This window comes from Sminthopsis crassicaudata, chromosome 5 (genome assembly GCF_048593235.1).
Source record: "Sminthopsis crassicaudata isolate SCR6 chromosome 5, ASM4859323v1, whole genome shotgun sequence".
Taxonomy (NCBI): Eukaryota; Metazoa; Chordata; class Mammalia; order Dasyuromorphia; family Dasyuridae; genus Sminthopsis; species Sminthopsis crassicaudata.
This window is the reverse complement of record NC_133621.1, coordinates 24,038,118-24,058,208: the sequence shown is the minus strand read 5'-3', so window position 1 is coordinate 24,058,208 and position 20,091 is coordinate 24,038,118. Positions and strand designations below refer to the sequence as shown.

The window sequence follows — 20,091 nt, the reverse complement described above, 5'->3', positions numbered from 1 at the left end:
GGGTGAGTTTTAACATAGCTTGCATCATAATTTGGTTCTTTGCTGTTTCTATTAATCCATAGCACTATTCTAATAAATATTATACTGGGTTTTTTAACTTTCACTCTGATGAGGCACTATTTTAGACAACCTCACAATTTTATAATATCCAGGAGACTGTGGGAACCCTTGGAAATTAATGTCTATGACACAAAGGGTAGTAAAAATTGTCACTGCTTCCTGGTAATAATTTTAAATTACATGTCAAGGCTGAGGGAGAATGTCTGAGAAAGGGAGGGCATAAAAATTTTCTAATTCTGAAATCACTAAATAATTGATCCTAGCACATTCATATTAAAGACCAATATCCAAAATAACATCAAGAAATGTGATGTGTGGATTGGTCATAATTGAATTAGCTTCTCTTAAAGAAGCAGAGCTGCATCTTTTACAAATGTACTCTTTCAATTAGAAATTCATTTTACCATGGATAAGCCTCATTGTTATAATCTATTTTTATCTTCTCCCAAATTCTTACCATAATAAAAAGTGAGTATGCTCCAGAGAATGCCAAACACTCTAATAACCAGTATTTCATAGAATTATCAGTCATGGTATCTACCCCATACATGATCAAAAGATCATCTTTTCTTGATTGCCTCATAAGGGGTCATATTGCCTTTCTTGAATTTTAGTAAGAGAAAACCTACTACTTCCCATGGGATCCTCTTTTTTTGGGGATAGCTCTTTTTGTCAGAAAGCTCTTCTTTACCTGACGCTTTATCTACCTTTGTGTAACTTCCATCTCCTGCTAACTTTAAATTCACACTTAACTTTAAGTTACATTTAAAAATTAAGCCACGTATACCTTGAGATGATTTAACATATTAATATCGATTGTCCTTGAACATAGAACAAAAAAATGGGGCAGTGGAAAAAATGTTTTGAAGTCAGATGACCTGGTTCTGAATCCTAGCTCTGCTATTTTACATATACGTGTATATGTGTATATACATATACATATATGTGCATATATATGTATATATGCAATATATAGATATAGATACACATGTATATGTGTAGATGTATATGCAATATGTATATGCATATATAATATATGTGTGTATATGTACTATATGTGTATATATATACATATATATGTGTATATATATACATATATATGTGTATATATATACATATATGTGTATATATATATATACATATATATGTGTATGTATATATATATGTATATATATATATATATATATATATATATATATATATATATATATATATATATATATATATATATATATATATATATATTTAAATCTGTGTGTGTTTATGTGTGTATATGTGTAATGTCCGAGCTGGCTTTCTGGAGGTCCTCCAGAAGGGTCTTGGTCTCAGCAGGATAGACAACAGGAGAATAGAGAAGAATAGAGTCCAAAGCCTTTATTGTCTCTTACACAGTCTGCATCTGTCATAGTCTGACCCAGTCTCTCAGCACTCTAGAAGTCTGCCATTCTGCCTTTGATCTGACTTCCTGCCCCAGTTCTTATATACCCTATTAAAATTACATCATTACAGTATCCTGAATATGTGTGAACTAAAGATCTATTACATCACCATGTAAGTACAAAAATACTAAATAACCATTGTCTTATCAATTCCTCTGAGTTAACACCTTACTTCAAGTGTACTTCTCCAGAGTTCTGGCTCTCTACATGTATGTTTGTATGTGTGTATGTAAGTATATGGATAAGTCCCTATACAGTCATAAAATTTCTCTGGAATTCAGTTAACTATAAAATAAAAAGGGTTAAAATAGATAACCTTAAAGGTTTTTTCTAGTCCTAAGTCTAGATGGATTATTTTCACTATATCTATGTTGCCATCCCTGAGAGAAGCCTCAAGAAAGATTTGACTACATGAATCATTTCTGTTATATTCCAAATAGTGCTATTAAAAAGAAAAAAAAACTATCTAAAAGCTAAGGAGTAAAAGCATTCAGTCCAATCAATTGTGTTTTTCCTAAGTTAATTAGTCCCTCTCTAACTCAATTGAAGGGAAATAGTAGACACATTCAGAGAAGGGATATATTATTGTTCACTCCATAGAATACACACTGTATTTCATCTGGAAACTCTATGCTTTCTTTAGTAGACATGGAAATTTGGATCTATTAATATACAATTACAGTATATTAAGGATTATAAGGTAGAAATAATAAAAGTTGAAGGTAAGGAGTGCAAAATATGAACTGACTATATTTTAATAACTATCAATATCTACAGGCATACTAGATTTGATAAAAATAAAACTGAATTGAAGTTTTGCCTTTTTAACAAAAACATGATTATTAGCCATGTCTGAGAGTAATAGAAATGAAAGATAAGAATCTCATTTACACAAAAGAAGAAGCAAAACAAATATTAAGTGAGAACTGGGGTGAACTTACAAAACAGTCCAACTCCTAGTTTGCAAAAGAATAATGGTATTTGGAGAAAATTCTGCACATATCCACAAAATAATAAGATTTACTTATTGTGTGCCTGTGCTTCATCCACTTATTAAGTAAAAAGAGGCCACTTTTTGCTTTATTTTTTTACTTAATCTTAATTACTGATTGGGTGTTGCCTCCTTCAAACTGAGATCAGGGAAAGACCTTAGCTAAAAAACAGCCACTGCATCCAGCCAAGAATAAGCTACCCAGACAAAATGAATATTATTGTTCAGGGAAGGAAATGGACATACACTGATACAAGTGATTTTCATCTATTTCTGATTAAAAAAACAGAGCTGAATAAAAAATTTGATCTCCAAACACAGAAATGAAGTATAAAAAAGTAAAAAGAAAAGAACTCTTCAGAACTATATTTCTATTATGAGCATATTTAAAGATTGTGGGTACAATTTGATTTTATTATAATATGGAAAAGAAACTGGAAGTAAAAAGAGGATTGTATTACAAAAAAGAAAAAAGGAAGTAAAATAGGGGAAATTACATCTCAGGAAGAGACGAAGAAGACCTATTACAATTGAGGGAAAGAAGGGAGAAGATGAACATTGTACAAATCTTACTCCCTTTAGATTTGGCACAAAGAGAGAATATCCAACATGTTTGGTTTCACAGAGAAACTTCTCACCTTATGGGAAAGTGAGAGGGGAAAGGGGAAAAAGAAAAAGAAAGAAGAAAGCTAATAGAAGGGAAAAAGAAGTAATAGGGGAAAGATATAAGAAAGAGAGAAGGGCTCTAAAAGAGGAGGACTCTGGAAAATGATAAGGAACCACTACATAGCATTCCCAATCCCTCTATTTTTATCTGCCTGCATTTTTATTTCCTTCACAGATTAATTGCACATTATTTCAAATAACTGCATGAGAATGTATACATATATTGTATTTAACATACTTTTTTTACATATTTGACATGTATTGTTCTACCTGCTATCTGGGGGAGGGTATGGAGGAAGGAGTGGAGAAATTGGAAAAAAAGGTTTTGCAATTGTCAATGCTGAAAAATTACCCATGCGTCTATTTTGGAATTAAAAAGCTATAATTAAAAAAAGCACTACGCAAAATCAGGATAAGTAATTTCTAAGTTTCTCTAGCAATAGTAATGGGCTTCTCTGAGACTGAGGGTCTTTAAGTGTTTTCCTAGGCACTGAGAAGTGAAGGGATTTTTAAAGGTAATACACCCAGGAAAGGACTTACATTTACAAATTTCTCACTGAGGTCAACTTCCTGTCCACTTCATCTCTCAGGAAAGGCAATATGGTCTAAAAGAACAAGATTTGACTTAGGTTTTCCCTTGGTTGGGAAGAGACAAAACTATAGGGTTAAGTGGCCTGAAGTATCAAATCCCATATAGCCCATATAGATAATCTAAGTATATATAGAGCATATATGCAACAAGGATTCCCAAATTTAAGATATAGAAAATGCAGAAGGAATGGGGAAAATTTAACATAAGGCATGGAGAATGTTTGGCAACTGTGATTTGAAGATCCTTTGAAATGAATTAAGTAATTAGTTTTCGATGTGCATAAGGGGACACTCATGTGACTGCTGATCTACAGCTACTGAGAGTCATCTTGATGAATTTCTATCTAGGCTTAGATAATTAAACCTGTGTGACTCTGGGTAATTCAGGTTACCCTCTTTGCTTCATGTCCTTCATCTATACAATCTACTAAATGATTAGGGAAGGGAAGGGCACACCAATTTCTCTAACAAGAAAAATCTCAAATGTGGTCAGTCAGACATGAATAAAATTAATGAACAACAACAAAAATACTCACAAGTCAAATAAATACTAGATATTTTATTCATTGTATATTAAATAAAGCAAAATGGAAAGTTTAGTGCAATTCAAGGGGAATGCTATTGCAACATGTTGAAATCTATGGCCATTGTCGTGCTATGAATTCTAAGAAGAAATGAAACATAAAACTACAGGACCAGATTGCTCAGGTATGGTTTTATATAATCGAGAAAAGATTGACATTGTAAAAACAAATAGCTGAACACAGCATAAAAGAATACAAAACAGTGGGGATTGAAGCCCTCAGCTTTGAGGGTGGAAAGTCGTCTCCAGTTGGAAAGCAGCGAGACTCTTGTTGATCATGAAGGGAGTGATACTTAGTCTCTTTCAAGGAAGGCTGGAAATAGAGGGAACACAGCCAGGGAGGAGTTGAGAACTCCCTGGAGAAATGTTCATTGAGTGCAAGTGCAAAGATGAGAGCCCACTGCACACAGAGTCATGGGACCAGGCCTTGTTCCTGGAAGTGGGGGGCCAGGGGAAAAGATGGGCTTGACAGGGGCTGTGAAGGGAATAGAATTGAATTTATAAATAAGAGAACTCTGGAGAATGTTGTAAAAGGCCAGAGTCCCGGAGGAATATTCCAAGTACACTCCAACCCGATGTAGAGGGCCTTTCATTCGATACTTCAGTGGCCTAGGATAGGTCTGTAAATAGTAATCCCCTTCCTCCTTGATACATTGAAGAAAGAATACAGAGGCAAAGGAGTCCATGTCCCTGGTCCTTTTCCTCCGCAAGTAGGGGGTGTAGATCCCCAGGACCCACTGTGGAAGTTGAGTCACATCCACCTCCCAATACTGACTGCCCGAGCTGAAGACCTGCTCAGCAAACAGAGGATGGTAAGGAGAGTCCTCGGGTTCCACCTGCCAGTCCTCTGCAGCCTTGACACTCTTGAGATCCCCAGAAACAGAAACACAGGAATCAGCTGATGTGGGGTCCATGGTGAGGTCTACTCTGAATCTGTTGAGCATCTCAATCAGGCCAGGGATGGGATATTCTCTCAGTTCTGGGGTGACAGCCTTGGGCCTTTGGGCCAACACAGCCTTGCTTCTCCCCAGCAGTTGCTTGGCTTCCTGCAGCAGATCCAGATTGGGTTGGTGGTCCACTTCCTGCAGCTCTTCCATGACATCCTGGAGCCTTTCCATATGCTGGAGTAGTCTCTCCTGGCTGGCCTTCTGCTCTTGCCTTATCCTGTCAAGGCATCGGTTCTCTTCCTCCATCAGCCAGTGGCGCAGTTGGTGGAATTCTCCCCTCATCATCCAGTACCAGTCAACAGCAGGTCTCTTCACCTGAGCAAGAAGTTGCTCATCTTCCTCCAGATGCCTCCCCAAACGACTGTGAATGTGCTGGAGCTCCCTCCTGTATTTGTGAGCAGCCTCTTGTACTGGGGAGATCTTATGAGCCCCATGCTCTGGGGCTTCACCACATGTCACACACAGTGCTGTCTGGTCCTCCTCACAGAACAGCTTGAAGGGTTTCTGGTGAGTGACACACTGGCTCTGTCCTTGAGTGCTCTGCATAAGCTTGGAGCCAAGTTCTTTGCCCAGCTCAGTCAATTCTGCTAGGCGCCTGTTCACTAACGGGATCTGCCCGTCCTGGGAAACTCCCCGGCATTCGGGACAGGATAGAGCTGGGGCTCCAACACTCCAGCTGGAGGAGAGACAAGCTTGACAGAAACTGTGCCCACACCCAATGGTGACAGGCTCACAGAAGTAGCCCCTGCAGATGCTACAGGTGATCTCACTCTGCAGTTCCTGAAGAAATTTCACAGTAGCAGCCATTCTCTATCTCCAATTGCTTCTAGTCTGCAGCAGCCAGAGGAAGAGACTTCTTTTCCAATCAAGGCAATACTTAAGCAGTACTTCTGAGCACAAGGATCCTCTCCTTTTATAGGAGGTAGCTCCACCCTCTTAGGCCCTCCCACAAAGGTGTGAATTTGTCCAGAGCAACTTGTTAACTCTTCTTGGTGGGGGCAGCCTTGAGGGCCCTGAGGTCTCACCTCTGGCTGTCTCCTTTGAATGCACAGGTTGCACCAAAGGAACTGGCCTGCTATGTCCTTAAGAAGGAATGTTATAGAGCAACAACCAGATTGTGTGATGAACAACTCTGATGGTTTGAATTCTCTTAGACATGAGGCTTTTATCAGAATCCTTGAATATAAAAATGTTTTTTCCAGTTTATTCTTTCCCTTCTAATATTATCTTCCTTTGTTTTGTACAAACTTTTAAAACTTAATATAATCAAAATTATCTACTTGATATTCACTAATGATCTCTAGTTCTTCTTTGATCACAAATTCTTTTTTTCTTTACAGATCTGAGAGGTAAACTATTCTATTTTGTTCTAATTTGCTTATATCACTCTTTGTGTTTAGATCATGAACCCTTTTCTTTTTTAAGAAGGAAGGCAATTACTATTTACAGACATATCCTAGGCCATTGAACCATAGAACAAAAAGGTCTTTACCTCGGATTGGGGTGTACTTGGAATATTCTCCTGGCACTCTGGCCTTTTACACTGTTCTCCGGAGTTCTCTTATCTATCCATTCCACTCTATTCCCTTCACCACCCCTGTCAAGCCCATGTTTTCCCCTGGCCCCCCATTTCTAGGAATGTCTCAATCAACATTTCTCCAGGGAGGAGTTCTCAACCCACCACCAGGCTCCCTGGCTGTGTTCACTCCATTTCCAACCTTCCCTAAAAGAGAATAAGTATCAACTTTTTCATGATGAAGAAGAGACTCCCTGCTCACCAACTGGAGACTAAATTTCTACCCAGCAAGCTGAAAGGGATTACTCCCCAATGTTCTGTATTCTTATCTTTCGTGGATCTGCCTCTTTGTAAGTTTTATAGTCAATTAATTCTGTTTCAGTAATGAAAGTAAACCTCACTTGAGGGGTATGATTTTTCAAATCTTTATGTTTTGTTTTGTTCCTTGAATTTATCACAGAACTTTGAGGTACATAGATTTTACTTTTTCCTGTCCTATTTTCCTTGAATTACTTTCTTTTTTCCCTTTTATTATAAAGGTGAAATAAATTAGCATTTACTGTGGTTATGTGTAATTTTGGTTTTGTTCATTCATTTCCTTTGTGTCTAACTCTATTTCTCTATTTGGGATCTTCTTAGCAAAGAGGATATAATGCTTTGCCATTTCCTTCTCCAGCTGTTTTTAGAGATAAAGTAACAAAGTGACTTGCTCAGTATCACATGAATAATAGCTATTATCTAAGACCAAACATGATTACAGGAACTTGAATCTTCCCCACTTTATGCCACAGTTTTTATCCAATGTGCCTCCCAGCTGCCACTTTATGATCATTAGAAATTTCTTATTTTATTCCAATGGGATTATCAAATTATTTTCCAAATAGCCCTTGTGACCTTTGACTAACTTGTTCTCCTCACTATAGGTCTATATCTCCTAGACTGGGATCTATTTCAGTATCTATTTGCTACTTGCTTGGAGTGTCTATATGAGTTTGGTCTTCAAAATTAAGACAGATTTAGGAAAAAATAAGAGCAATCCAAATGAATCATGAAAAAAGACAATCAGCTTTAAATGGACAATCAGAACCTTAAGGGAGAAAATACTTTCCTGTAAAGGAACCTAGGTAACAAAAACAATTTAAATATCACAGAGTCTTAACAATAAGAACTTCACACACACACTTGATAGAATTTTATTTTTTTCCAATTACACATAAAGATATTTTTCAACATTTACTTGGAAGATTTTGCATTTCAAATTTTCTTTTCTCCCTGTCTTCCTTCCCTACCCTCCCCAAAACAGCAAGCAATTGTATATAATTACATATATATAATTACATATATATATATATGTATATGTATATATATATATATATATATATATATACCATATATAATATATATAATATATATACACCAGCATTTTTATAAATAAAAACACAATGAAAAAAACACAGGAAAAAACACAAACTCAAAAAAGTTTTATATGTGCAATTTTTTTTAAATTTAATGTAATTAAAATTATCCATTTTTGCATTTTATAATTTAAAACTAAATAAATACATAATTTATATCTGTGATTTTTTTGTTGATCTATTAGTGTCTCTACTAGGTCTATGTCCAAAAAATATCATAAAAAAGGGGAAAGGACCCCCTTGTAAAAGTGTTTATAGCAGCTCTTTTTGTAGTGGTGAGGAACTAGAAATTGAATGGATGCTCCTTAGTTTGGGAATGGCTGAATAAGTTACAGTACAAATAAAGGAATATTATTGTTTTATAAGAAAAAATGTTATGGGCCAGAACTTGAAACAAGGTGGTAAAGCTTATGTACTTAGTTCACACCTTTAAAGTTTACACCTTTAAAGGAGTTCACACATTAGGTCATACATTAGAGTTCACACCTTTAAGAGAGTTCACACATTAGAGTTCACACTTTTAGAGAACATATACTAGGAGCCTCAACTAGGATGGACTTTGGGAGATTCACAAGTCAGAAGCCCAGCAGTCTACTCTTGGAGGCAGAGTCAAATTCATTCCAACTTCCACCTTTGTGCTGGCTGGAGACATTGGGAGGACAAGAGGCTGAAGCTGGCAGAGACAAAGGACTAGTAGGAAAAGCTCTTGGAATTAAGGAGAGAGCTAGGCCTTTATGAAAGCTAACTGGGCCCCAGAAAAAGATTCAAGACTTTGAAGGAGAGAATAAAGGATCTGGACTTTAACTCTTGGCTGTATTTGAGGTGATTATTAGTTTGAACTGAAATTAAGGCTGCCTCCAGAAGCTCCCCAAGAAACCTGCTCCCAGAGAAGATTACACTTTAAAGAAGAGAACATTACAATTATCAGCAAGATTTCAGAAAAGCATAGAGAGACTTATATGAGCTGATGCTGAGTGAAGTGAACAGAACTAAGGGAACATTGTACACAGTAACAGCAAGACTATGTGATGATCAACTGTGATGGATTTTTCAACAATGAATGTCATTCAAGGCAATTACAATTGACTTGTGATGGAAAGTCATCTACTTCCAGAGAAAGAAATAAAAACATTGACCATGAATCAAAGCATAGCATTTTTACCTTTATTGTCATTGTTTTTGTGGTTGTTTTTTTTCTTTCCTTTTCATTTCTTGCTCTTTATCAGAATTTTTGCACAGCATAATGAATATGGAAATATATTTAAAAGAATTGTTAAAACCTATGTCTTGGGGAGGGGGAAGAAGAGAAAAGATAGAATGGCACATATCTCAAAGGTTTGTAGTGAAGTCCAAAGGAGCTAATATTTGGAGGAATTGCTTAGTATGGAGTATAATAATGTAATGGGCATGATACAAATGCTTCTTCTCCCCATCCTGGACTCTCATTCCCTCTGATAAGAATTCTGTACCTGTACTAGTTTATTTCAAAGCCTTCATCTGCTTGGCTATCCTCAGAAAGTCTTTAAATGGTCGTACCTTCTGTTCATAAACTTCTCATGTCATCCTTAGGTAACACCTGTAACATTATGTCAAAGGCATCCAAAAAATCAGGTTTGTAATATGAGCTACAATATCAAAGCTGTATCAAAGTTCTCTTGATGGTAAGGGCAGCCATACAATGCCAAGACAGAGAGAAAGAGAAGCTGTGTGTGTGTGTGTGTGTGTGTGTGTGTGTCCTTTCACCAAACAGAATGGCTAAGCAATTGATTTAATCATTTAGTCTATGACACCATTGCTATTTAACTACTTGGTTTGTTTCATTTTGTTTTTTGAAAGTTTTTTTTTAATTGAAAATTGGAGCTACATCTGTCACTGTCAGACACATGGGACAGTTGGAGACATCATTTCACTCCATTTCATTAGGTGGTCAGCTACTGAAAATGTACAGTTGTTTGAAGAAAAGATGGAGGTATAAAATAGGCTGGGATAGACTATTGTTTAACACCATTTGAAGAGTGAGGACAGTCTAAAGAGGACAGTCAATGTGCTGCAAACCAAGCAAAGCAAAGGAGGCAGCTGCAGAAAGGAATTGGGATTTTTCCTGGTAAATGAGATCTTGATTATTTTGCTGAATTGGAAATGGTGAAGCTGAGCAAAAGTGGGCAGGCACAGATGGTGAATCACTGAAGCTGAGGAGCAAGAAAGGAGATTAGGACAGGTGGTGATGTGAAAAGTCACCAAAAGGGGCTGGGGTACAAGGAGCTCACCTTGCCTGGAACTTAGGCATGCTCCACAACCAGTAAATTATCTGTAAGTTATGCAGAATAGTCTAATGGAGCAATTACTGAATGACAAGAAAAGCCAAGTTAAATCAAGAAGCACTTATTACACATCCACTATGTGCAGAACACTGTATAACATGCTGGGGAGAAAAAAAAATAAATAGCTCCTGATCTTAAGGAGCTTACAATCTAATAGAAGGAAAACAAGACAGATAAATCAATTTAAAAATATCTAAAATTAATGCTGTTTAACTTTGAGTAACTTTGAGCATCCAGGTAGCCCAGTGACTAGAGTGCTGGACCTGAAATCATCTTCCCAATTTAGTTCAAATCCCAATTTAGACATTAGTGGTGTGACCTTGGACAAGTAACTGACTTCAGTTTCTTCTTTTATAAAATAAGCTGAAGAAGGAAATGGAAAATTACTATCTTTAAGAAAATCCCAAAGAAGTGTACATGATTGAAACATGTTTGGTCAGGAAAAGATAATGATAAATGTTGGAGGGGATATGGGAAAACTGGGACACTAATGCATTCTTGGTGGAGTTGGGAACTGATCCAACCATTCTTGATTGGTAATAAGAACTATGCCCAAAGGGCTTTAAAAAGGGTTTTAAAACTGTGTATGCTCTTTGATCCAGTAGGGTCACTACTGGGTCTGTATCCCAAAGAGATTATCAAAGAGGAAAAAGGACTCACCTGTGCAAAAATGTTTGCAGTGGCTCTTTTTGTGGTGGCAAAGAATTGGAAAATGAGTCCATCAGTTAGGGAATAGTTGAATAAGTTATGATATATGAAAGTAATGGAATATTATTGTTCTGTTAAAAATGATGAATAGGCTGGTTTTTAAAAAACCTGAGATTTACATAAATTGATACTGAATGAAACAAGAAGAACCAGGAAAACATTGTACAAAGCAACAAGATTGTACAATAATCAACTCTGGTAGATTTGGTTCTTCTCAGAAATTCAGTAATCCATAGCAATTCCCATAAACTTTTGTTGGAAAATGCCATCCACATTCAGAGAGAGAGATATTTGGAGGCTAAATTGGATCAATATATACATTTTTCCCTCTTCTTTTCCTCATGATTTTTTCCTTTGTTCTGATTTTTCGTTCCCAAAATAACACATATGGAAATATGTACATCAAATATACATGTGTAACCCTAGCAAAAAAGAAATTTTAAAAAAGAAAAGATATCTGATAAAAGGTGGTACTTAGGGTGAGCCTTGAAGGGAGTTTCCAAAAGGTCAAGGTATAGGTGAAGTATATTCCAGGAATAGAGCTCAATTTGTGCAAAGCCCAGAAGACAGCAGGATATACTATTATGTCATGTTTGGGAAACAGCAAGTTGAAGAAATGGACTAGAATGTTAAGTGGTAAGCAGTGCTGATCATGCTGCCTAGTGGAGGGGGTGGGGAAATAGAGAGGAGGAGTAGCAGAGACATAACACAAACATAAGAAAATCAAAGGCCTATCATGTTTGGTTCTTACTAAGTGCTAAGTTGGTACTTAACAATTCTCACTTTAACAAATCTCACCAAGTCACTATAGAAATGGGTGATATGGCAGAAGAGGGGAGCAGAGACATGGACCTGATGGGTCTTCTACATTTTTCTTTATTGAAAGTATTATCAATATTTTGGGGGTTTGTCCTTCATTTTCAAAGAAAACCATGAACTCAGAGAAATGATGCCATGACATGCAATTGAATAGGATTTGAGTGAGAGATGATTGTACCAGACCATCTGCCTCACTTTCTCCTCCAGAGACATCTGGATCCAATGACAAAAGATAGATCTGAAAGACTGAGATAGCCCTAGATGCAATGAGAGACCATGGCCTTTTAAAGCTAAGATCTTTCTCAGGTCTCGATTTCACTGAAGCAATGCCTAATAAGTAATTGAAACTGGTTTAAAAATGAGGCAGAGATGACCAATAATGATAATTGGATTGCCCATCCACCTCTGATTTTGCCAGAAGAAGAAAAAAATCAAAGAATTCAGGATGTTGCCATTGACCTTTCACTCAAATTGGAGTAGAGTAAGCCATGTAAAATGAGGCTAGGAATATTGGCAGTAATTATTTACAGAACAACTCCAGAAATTGCTTTAGGACTATAGACATATGCAATTTATACAAGGTGCCAAAGTCCCTTCTCACTCTCAGATTCTGTGTTTTGGAGACAATGGTTTAGAAGTGAAGAGACTAAAAGGCAAGGAGACCAATTAGGAGATCACTGCCACAATCCCGCGTGAGGTGTTAAGCATCTAAACTTTGAAGGAAGTTAGCCATGTGAACAGAGAAAAAAGGAGAGATAATATGGAGATGGAATTTTAAAAACTTAGCAACTGATAAAACTTTGTGGACGTATGACAGGAAGGTGTCAATGATGACTGAGGTTATGAACTTCCTAATATGTCTAATACTCCTTTTCCTCAACCATTTTATCAATATAAGTTATCATAGCTGGCATTATTAGTATCTATTCCAACTAATATAGTGGGGAGAAAGGTGTGCTGAGTTCAAAGTTAGAAGATCTGAGTTCTAGTTCCATATTTATCACAAATTCACTTTATGATAACAAACAAGGAAACATGAAAACACCCCACAGCCAAGAAATGACTTTTTCATTTTGTGATCTGACATTGATGTTGGAAGCCATCCAGATGAAATAGCCTACCTAAAAAAGCTTGAGTGAGAATGACTAAACCACAGAGATCTTGGCTCTGACCTTTGGAAGCTAGAAAGCTAGTGGCAACCTGCTAAGTGAATAGAATTCTCCCTGTACCATTGTCTTTACATCAGGCCTCGTAGGCACTAGGCTGATGATTGTTAGTGAGAAAATGTAAACAACACACTGCAAATATATGCTCAGCAGCAGCCCCTGGCTTCTCAGCACACTATCAGCTGGCACCTAAAGTGTTAGAAGGCTACTACTCTGCTCTCCACAGGAATAATTAAATAGTTTTCAAAATACACAGTATGAATTCAAATGGTGGCTTCTCTCTGAGGCAAGGAGCTGAGTTGCTAAGACCCTGAATTCTGACAGAAGGAAGACATTTTGGTACAGTAATGGAATCAGCAGCAGCCTCCCACTGTGCTTCCATCAAGTAGAGTCAACAACATTGTTGAAGGTGGGGGAGAGAGGGTGTCAGCTGAATAAATGCTAGAATAAAGCATTCTATATTCCAATGACAATGGTAGGATACTATTCAGGCTTTCCTGCTTTCCATGTAGACTCTTGTTAAAATCATAAATCTCTCCAGGTGCTTTGGATTGAATTACATTCAGAGGCCACACAAAATCAAATCAGTTTATTGAATTTATTTATTTCAAATTTCTAAATTGACACAATAATCCTCTATTAGAACAATTATGGAAATTCAAACAGCCTTGCAAATCACTCAGGCAGAAGGATGGGCTTCATTCACTGTACCTTTTCATCTAATTGTATTATCAGAGCAGTAAGACATCAGCACTCTCCTATTTTCCTATGAATGAAGGGAGTGAGGTGATTTTTGGTCAAAGCCATCTACCTCCTTTTCTCCAGTCTTGCAACCATAAAACAAAATTGAGCAGCATCACCGACAAGTTAACCTTGCCTGTCTGACCCCTGACCCAGATGCTTTAGAAATCCTATGGCAAAGGTGATGTGATTAGGTCAATTTTTTTTTCAAAATTTCACAATACAGGGTCTTCCAGGGTCTTCCAGTGAATCAAAAATCAGATTTAGAGAGTGCCCACAATACTTCCAGTATTTAAAGCAGTGATTATGAAGGAGAGCTTAACAATTAGTTAGCCCCGATAATCAGTCCAATAGGAAGATACCAGCCAATATTGTTAGGAGGGATGTCTCCTGAGCTCAAGACTAAATTTTATACTTTACAATTTCTGCCTCTCCCAGCAATTTGTTGATCCTTTCCCAGTATCTATACATAGGCACACACACACACACACACACACACACACACACACACACACACACACACACACAGGCCCCATATCTGTTATTCCCTTCACTCTCTTCAGACCTGTCTAAGCAAACAATCTCCTGGAGCTGTCCATGGTCTAAAATCCTGCAAGTTATGTCAACAAATGGGTCTACAATACCAGCAGAACATGGAGACAAAATAATAGTTCCTTAGAGCTTAATAGTCTTGGAGAGCCATTTATTTCTAGAAGCCACATGAAAATGAGAAGCTGCTGACTATTTCTGGAACACTATCAGAGAGGAGAGAGCACTAACCCAAATTTACGCAAGTGCACAAACACATTAGATCAAGTGTCTCTTTGGATTTTGCTACAATGTGACTCTCAGGGCAAATGCACCAGATGAATAGAGAAAGTATAAAACTTAGGTTGCATATTGGTAGGGTTACAAAGTAGTAGTTGAAAGACTACAACAGTAATGACAACAACAATAATAACAACTGGTATTTTATATAGGAATGACCACAGATCTTCACTGAATCATCCACACTCCCTCACCCACTTCTGATTTGTCACCAATAAGTTAACAGGTGCACAAAGACTGACTGAGTTTAGGGAGCAGATAGAAATCATGATATTCTGTGTAGTTATCAGGTCTGTTTAAGATGAAGCCCCAAATAGATTTTTTCTGTCTTAAGAAAGGGCCCACATTGATGCTACCCTATAAGGGCAGTAATCATTATCTATGGGGATACAGAGAAATCATTAAGCAGTTATTACATTCTAGGCATTGTGCTAAGCCTTAGGAATATGCAAATAATAATAACCCAGTTTCTACCTGCAAGAAGTTTATATGCAAATAAAGAAAAAATAATACAAAAGGGAAATAGGAAGGGAAGAAGGGTACCCACAAAGGGACAAAGGACAAATTATAGACAGGCAACAGGGATGTGAGCATAGATGGCCTGGGCATGTCCTGAAATGGTGATCCAAAGGAAGAACTCACAAATGGGCATGGGAGGGAAGCAACAGGGACAGACATATCTCTAGAATGAGAAAACTTCTCATAATTGACTCCCTTCTAAACTCTCACTACATCCCGATTCTTACCAAGATTTGTGTCTCTGCTTTCAAACATCCAGCCCCTCTGGTTCACTCAGATCAGTGAATAGTCAGTGAAAAAGTCAATCCACATCTAGGGGAAAGTAAATTGCCTCCAACAATCCTTAGCTGCTTTTCCTGATTGACATGCAAATGAACTGCTCAAGATCCAACAACTTCCTAGGTTGTTGATTGAGGATTTTATTTAGGTTTATTAGATGTTTTTCAAATAGGGTTAGTTAGTGAGACACACAGAGAGAGGAAACTCTGCCATTCCAAGAAATTTATGGAAACCTGCATTTTAATTCAAGATCAATGTGGCAGTTATGTTGAGTTGTTCCTATATTCAATAGAAGCAACAGAAGAGAGAGAAAAGAGAGCATAGCAATCCATTAGTAATCACTTAATTCTGTGGGGAGGGAAGGAGAGAGAGAGAGAGAGAGAGAGAGAGAGAGAGAGAGAGAGAGAGAGAGAGAGAGAGAGAGAGAGAGAGAGAGAGAGAGAGAGAGAGAGAGAGAGAGAGAGAGAGAGAGAGAGAGAGAGAGAAGGGGAGACAATGAGGGAAAAGGGGAGAGGAAAAAAGGGAGAGGGGGAGAGGGAGGGAAGAAAAAAGAAGAGAGATTTCTAATCTATATGTTTATACCTTGGATTTAGGTCTTACATGAGACAAATTGTCTTTCACTAATACTCTGTACTCTTGTCTTTAGTATTCACACTAAAAAGCACACCACCACCACCGTTGCATCTTTGGCCACTGTACTCTCCTTTTTCAGCACTCCTGCCAGCCCTCTGGATTTGTTAACACTGGTAGCTCTTTGGATGGACTCTAGCACAGGGTTCTGGTTACCTCAGACCCTCTTTTCCCCACAAATCTTTTGACAAGCTCTTTTTCTCCCCTCCTAAGGTTAATCAACCTTACTGACTGACGCACTGTGAGGTCTATCCCTGTGGCAGGTGGAAACCTGGCAGATTACAACTTCAACTAAAGAATGATCCCCCTTCCCTTCAAAATGAAGCTTTTTAATAAGGGTATCTGCCAACAGCCAGTGTTTTGCATTCTGATTTGGCTCAGGGTACCATAACAGTTGGTGCTTATGGACACTAGAGATTTGTGAAATTAGGCAGGCAGCAAAAGAAAGTGCTCATTACATTATCAAAGCAGCACCCCTGCAGGTACTCAGCAATGGATGAGGAACAGCTGCACAGGACTCCCAATCAACTCTCCCCTACATTCTCATCAAGACCTGTAGGTGGGTTTTTCGATGGATAATTGAGAAAACAATTTCAACTGAAAACTAAACCTGGGCTCTTCGTTTAATCCTAAGATTTCTACTGGTTTTTACAAATTAAAGACTGATTCATACTCTGTTCTCTTGTTGAGAGAAGCAATTGGATTTTAAAAGCCATGATTTTAAACATTTTTAACACTTAGAGAAGGAAACAAATAGCTCCTAGTGTTTTGGGTTCATTTAGAGTTAAAGATACAATATGGAGCATGACTAGGCTGCCCTTTCCCATAACTGGCTACCTAATTAGTTACAACTGTATTCTTTTTTTAGGGCAAGTTAGTCCCATGTTCTAATTCTTAATTCTGGTTCATCAGGATCCACAGTGATTAATCTATTTTAAAATTTGAAATTTTATGTCATTCTAATGAGAAAAAAAATCATGTCCCATTAGAGAGTCATGTTATAATTATTCTGTGAATAGTAACTCTCAACGTGGAGTGACTTACTCAGAAACCGAGAGGGATATATGATAAACTGAAAAGAACACCAGCCTTAAGACCAATTGACAGGTTCAGATCCTATCTCCAGCATTAACTACTTCTGTGACTATCTAGGCACATTGTAAGAGGCAAGATAACATACATAAATAAACTTATACAAAATAATACACAATATATGGAGGTATGGAGATTCACTCGGAAAGATCTAATGTAGGGAGGTTATCATTTGAACTCGGCTATGAAGGAAACTATGGATTATAGAGAAGGTGAAATTCAGCAAAAGAAAATGCAGAAATGGGAGAACAAATGCCATATGTGCCTTGCCATATGCAAGGGCAGTGTGATTAAACTATAAATAAAATAAAGGAAAATAATATATAATAAGATTAGAAAGGTAGGCTGAAGCCAGGTTGTCTTCACTCCTGGATAGTTCTGGGCTCCTAACCTCTGGTCTGGATGCTAACCAAAGATGCTTAATCTCAACTTCTGACCCTGGAATCTTCCTGGTCCCAGCAACTTATTCCATACTTCAAAACCACTGCTGTCCATATTTCTATCACTCAACAGATTGGTACTATGTTCCCCTGGAGATAATGGAATGTGTACTCTTCTCTAAAACTGTTGAGAGTCATTTGTTCACTGAGCAGGCTAAACTGGACTGCAAATTTGGAAAAGCCAAATTCCAATTCTAGACACAGACCTGGAAATACAAAAAGCAATCCAATTGAGTAGATATAGAGTAAGTTAGCTATTGAGCTGATCAGTTTGTTTTTTTTTTTTTTTGTAGAAAAAAAAGTGGGTAAAGATAGATTTCTCCTATTGGGGAATGACTATACAAAGTATGATATGTAAAAGTAATAGAATATTACTCTAATATGCAAAGAATATGAAAATTATTGAAAAAAGGAAAACTCGTGTGAACTGATGTAGAATGAAATAAGCAGAACGAAACAAAAATATGCACAATGACTTCAACAATGTAAATAGAAAAACAAAAACTGGAAAGAAGTACTATGTAGTTTTAGGTGTCAAACTTGAGGCTGGAGAAGAGATGAGAAAATTAACCTCTCCCTCTCTTCCTTGAGGTATAGGGGAATGGGACACTGAATAAACTCAGCTAATATTTTGGTCAATCTTGATTGACAACATGTTTTTTTTTTTTTTCATTTTTCCTTGTTTGTTCCCAGGAAAGGCTAGAAGTAGAGTCTTCTGACTCCTTATTTAGTACTCTTTCTGGCAAATCATTATTGGGTCTCTAATAATACCTCATGAACAATATTCAGATCTCCCTCTACATTTTTCCTTACAATGATCCTATGAGTTAAGGAGAGAGAATCATGGTTTCTGCTTAGTGATAAAGATTTGAGAAAGAGGAAAGGCCATACAGCAACTTATTGACCCACTTGGAATTAAAAACCATGTCACTCTATCTCATACTTATGAACCCTGATGAACCAATGTCCTTTGATTCTTTCAATATCCAATATCTTAGAAAGACAAGATTTTGTTTTTAAGCCCATCTTTTTGCAGCTTTAAAACATGCATAATAATGCCCGCTCTAAACCATAAAGTTATTATGTGAATCTATTGAGACAATATATGCAAATTATTTTTGCAAACCTTAAAGATAGATAGATGGATGATAGATAGATACACATATATATGGTGGCAAGTTATGTTCTAATGTTTTTGTCTTTGTAATCTCAGCACCTACTAATGTATGGCACATAGGAGGTGTTTATTGACTCAAATTATTTGAATTTATTTCTCCCATCCAAGCAATAGGATTCTGATGGCCAGAACTTGGAATGAACCAGATTTAAATGCTACCAAATCAGATAAAATCACTGATACTGGAGATGAGGGAAAGTAATATATATGATGCTTACCTATCTCTGTGACAGAAACAGGCAAACAAAGAAGAGGTATTTGGTTCAAATAAAGGAGAACTATTCCAGAATGGATCCTGCAGGGTAATGAACTATCTGTGGATAATCACAATTATTCCTCTTTAAAAAAAAACAAAAACAAAAACAAAAACAAAAACAAAAACAGATCCCCAGTCTGTCTGATATTTGAAGGCTTACATTTTTTTCAGCCCTGATTTATTTGTGGCAGGCTATCTTCTCTCAATCTCTGGAATTCCTCCTAGCTTTAGGATAACAAGACTCCAGTGGCTTGGTGGGGCAATATTTCAAAAGAAGGGCACGTGCCACTTCTGTTCTCTCTGATGCTGACTTCTAAGCTGAATCAATCCAGAGCTTCTTTGTGAATAATTCAGGCAAGTAAGGATTGGTCACATTTCTGAGCAAGACATGCATCCTACAGTGTTGTGTGGTGCTTTTTAATCTGTTTTTTAACCTGCTTTTTGATGAATGGCTGCTCTTCACCTCCAAGGTCCTCCAGAAGACATTAGGGAAAAAAAAGTGTTTATACATGGATGAGGAAATGGATCCCCTTTGGCCTGGACACTGGGGCTTTTAATAAAAGGAAAGAGCTACTAAAACTCTACTTTCCATTATCCCTATGGTCAGAGGGCTGGGGAATCAATCATTGCTAGGGATATGGAGGAGAATGGTGGAGAAGAATGAGTTTTGAAAGCAGAAGGTTCTCGACTTTGTGTGTGTTTTGGATTTCTTTTGCCAACCTCATGAACCCAGAATAATGCTTTTAAATGCCCCCCCAAAAAACAAAGGTATTCAAAGGAAAACTGTGACATTTAAACAGTTATTAAAATATTTTTAAAATAACAAAATCATGAATTTGTTAACAGTTATTGAGAACTGCCATAAACCTTTTCTTCCTCTTGTCTACATTCCAGCCTACAGTAGTCT

At 37.2% G+C, this 20,091-nt stretch overlaps 1 protein-coding gene across 1 annotated transcript; it reads right to left on the bottom strand.

Annotated features, from left to right (window-relative positions):
• Positions 1-4,698: 4,698 nt before the first annotated feature.
• Positions 4,699-6,084, bottom strand: LOC141543772 (tripartite motif-containing protein 43-like). Its single transcript, XM_074269496.1, has one exon. The coding sequence runs from the start codon at positions 6,082-6,084 to the stop codon at positions 4,699-4,701; it is 1,386 nt and encodes a 461-aa protein (XP_074125597.1).
• Positions 6,085-20,091: the final 14,007 nt, after the last annotated feature.